At 37.5% G+C, this 3,194-nt stretch overlaps 1 protein-coding gene across 1 annotated transcript; it reads right to left on the reverse strand.

The window, feature by feature from the left end:
* Positions 1 to 700: 700 nt before the first annotated feature.
* LOC121815133 (sialic acid synthase-like) lies at positions 701 to 1,577 on the reverse strand. Its single transcript, XM_042224513.1, has 2 exons — positions 1,301 to 1,577; positions 701 to 1,107 (listed from the first exon to the last, which is right to left on the reverse strand). The coding sequence occupies exons 1-2, from the start codon at positions 1,481 to 1,483 to the stop codon at positions 922 to 924; spliced, it is 369 nt and encodes a 122-aa protein (XP_042080447.1). The 5' UTR covers positions 1,484 to 1,577; the 3' UTR covers positions 701 to 921.
* Between the last annotated feature and the right edge of the window lie 1,617 nt (positions 1,578 to 3,194).

Genomic DNA, 3,194 nt, shown 5'->3' on the forward strand with positions numbered 1-3,194 from the left:
ATGGTTGTCTGTCCCTGTGTGTTAGCCCTGCGACAGACTGGCGACCTGTCCAGGGTGTACCCCGCCTCTCGCCCTATGACAGCTGGGATAGGCTCCAGCGACCCTGAAAAGGATAAGTGGAAGCGAATGGATGGATGGCTGGATGGATTTCAGTGTTATTTGTAAACTGTTAATGAACAATCAAGAATACAGAGCTCTTTAAAGCCTTGTTTATTTGAAGTATTAAAATTACAGAAACATTTGATTACAGTTATAGCCCACATGTGACACCTGGATGATTAAGAGAAATTGTATATGAAGTCCCCTAGATCATTTCACAATATTTTTCCTGACACATGCGCTGCATACATATAGGTGTTTTGTATAATTGGGAGAAATTGTGTCAAACTGGATTAGTATGACAAATATGTGAATCTTATTACTGGTTGAGAAACTCTGATAGATGTCTCAATTTGGACAAGGCTGGTAGTGTGAGTATTTCCTCATGAAAGGCCTGTGGCCTTAAGAAAAAAAACAAAAAAAAAAAAAAAAAAAAAAAAAAAAAAAAAAAAAAAAACAAAAAAAAAATAAAAAAAAAAAAAAAAAAAATAAATGTAAAAAAAAAAAAAAAAAAAACCAAAAAAAAAAAAAAAAAAAAAAAAAAAATAAAAAAAAAAAAAAAAAAAAAAAAAAAAAAAAAGTGTTTACATTTATTCAAATTACATAAAGGTCATAAACTGCCATGTAACTTCACCCAGACATATGTTTCAAGTTCAATAATATTCACATTTGTCTTATCCCTCATTAAATGCACCATATCCCTTTCTGTTCACAAATGACATCATTATCTGTCCATTTTTTAGCTACCTGCCTATGTAACTCTATTTTATTTTCTATCCTCTATTTGCCTGCCTCTCTGTCCCAATAGTTTGGGAAGATCCTTTATTCTATCATGTCTGCCAAGATGCTGTCATCTTCTTCAACGTCCACTTTGATCTTCTTGCCCACGAGCTGCTGCATATGTTCTGGAGGGATACCCTTTGGCTCACCAACCTTCACTGCAAACATGTCCAGGCTCAGCACTGTTCCTTTAGGGATTTTCACCTTAGCAATGACTGACTTGCCCAACTGGAGTAGAAAAAGAATAGAAATACATAAAAGATGTATTTTAATCCAGCTCATGTACGTTTTGCAAATTTGCACAGTTATGGATGTTCAGTGAACTGAAGAGGGTGGAAGTAAACACAGTTAACAAGGACTGGTTTGATAGTGTTATGACATGATAGAATTTCAAAACTCAAGTCAAATGACTCAAACTGACCTTATCATGGCAGGTCTTCTCGCATGGTAACATTTGCTTGACTGGTGACCCCATTGCTGTTTCCACCAGTCGTATTGCTCGGACCAGTTCTGCCAGCTCGGAGGGCTCCAGGGATGCCTCATGGTCATTTCCCTTCCAGGTCTTATCCAGGGTCACATGGCGTTCCACAACTTTTGCTCCCATCGCCACGGCAGCCACAGTGATGAAGATCCCTTTCTCATGACCAGAATATCCAATTGGAACATCTGGAAATTCCTCCTGGTATTTCTTTAAAAAAAAAAAAAAAAGAAAAAAAAACCTATAGTATTACACAGACTAAGTCTGAGCATATTAAAGTCAGATGTCTTGTATTGCCCAACACGATCACGGGTTTTCATTGACAGGTGTCTTTGCTCCAGAATCAGCACCTACTTTGTGATTGTGTTATATGATACTGTAAAATCTAGGGGCTGGATTTGAAAGTAATTGTTCAGCTAGCTGATGTGTACTATGAAACTGCTATGGTTTATAATAATGTGCCATGAAATGCCCGGTGCACTGGTCATTTGTATCCTCTGTATACTACGGCAATGAAGCTTTCATTCGTGATATATGTTAATAATTATGTTCTAAGCATCTGTGAAAAACATTAATGTAGTTTGTCAACATCATCTGTCAACAGTGTTGGGGAGTAATGGAATATATGTACCGGTGTTACATATTTAAAATACAAAATACGAGTAACTGTATTCAGTTACAGTTGCTATTTAAAAAGGTGATATTCAGAATACAGTTACTTTGTTGAAATTAATTGATTACACAGTGGTCTTATACAATCATATGTGAGAAACAATATGATTGTATGTGAGAAACAATGCAAAAATATTTTCAATTACATTTCATATTGTTTCTGCCTCTTCTGGGAACGTCCATCATGATCCTGATAGGATGTTTTTCACTGTCTACCAGTCTAACTAAAAAATAAAGTTGAACAATTATGTACCTGTAAGTGGTAACACTGGTTACTAATTGGATCTGTGTGATGTTCTACAAGGGAGTCACGTCTGATACATCCCAGTAATTATAAAATCTGAAGTGGAAAATCAATCCTAAAATGGCAGTGGAAACTAAAGTGTCAAGTTCATAGGGTGGGTATCTTTTTAACATGTAAACTAAATTAGACAAAACAAAGGCAGAACACACAGTCAGAATGAATTACTGTATTAAAAAAATGTAAAAAAAAGTGGGGAATAGGGGCATATTGATTTTTTCACCATAGTTGACCCAGAGGAGATGATGATGATGTTCATTCGTCTTACCCTGATCACATGAGAGTTGACCATCTTTAGGGTCCAAAGGGTAGGCCTGGTGCCGCAGGAAGGTGATTTCTGCTTGCTGCTCCTTACGTCTGTAGACACGGTTTGGTTTCCATGGACTGCATCCCAGTGGAATACACCATTGGTCGCCCTGACAATGATAGATTATATATAGTAATAACAACTTAATAATAAATAATAATAATAATAATGGATTGCATTTATATAGTGCTTTTCAGGACCCTCAAAGCGCTTACAATTCCACTATTCATTCACTCTCACATTCACACACTGGTGGAAGGCAAGCTACAGTTGTAGCCACAGTGTGTGTACTTAATGGGGTGGCTGTAGCTCAGGTGGTAGAGCAGGTCATCTACTGATCGGAAGGTTGGTGGTTCGATTCCCGGCTTCCCCTAGTCTGCATGCCAAATATCCTTGGGCAAGATACTAACCCGAAATTGCTCTCCGATGCATTCATCGGAGTGTGAATGTCAGTTGTGCTTGTGCGAATGGGTGTGAATGGGTGAATGCACAAGTTGTGTAAAGCGCTTTGAGTGCTCAGAAGAGTGGAAAAGCGCTATATAAGAACTAGTCCATTT

Source organism: Haplochromis burtoni, unplaced genomic scaffold (genome assembly GCF_018398535.1).
Source record: "Haplochromis burtoni strain Fernald_Lab_line unplaced genomic scaffold, NCSU_Asbu1 Contig_140, whole genome shotgun sequence".
NCBI lineage: Eukaryota > Metazoa > Chordata > Actinopteri > Cichliformes > Cichlidae > Haplochromis > Haplochromis burtoni.

What these genes read in the sequence shown, in the direction of transcription:
- LOC121815133 (XM_042224513.1), bottom strand. Translation starts at nt 1,483, where the DNA reads ATGGGAGCAAAAGTTGTGGAACGCCATGTGACCCTGGATAAGACCTGG. An exon ending in AGAAGACCTGCCATGATAAG is followed by an intron (nt 1,108 to 1,300) that starts GTCAGTTTGAGT and finishes TTTCTACTCCAG; the next exon opens with TTGGGCAAGTCAGTCATTGC.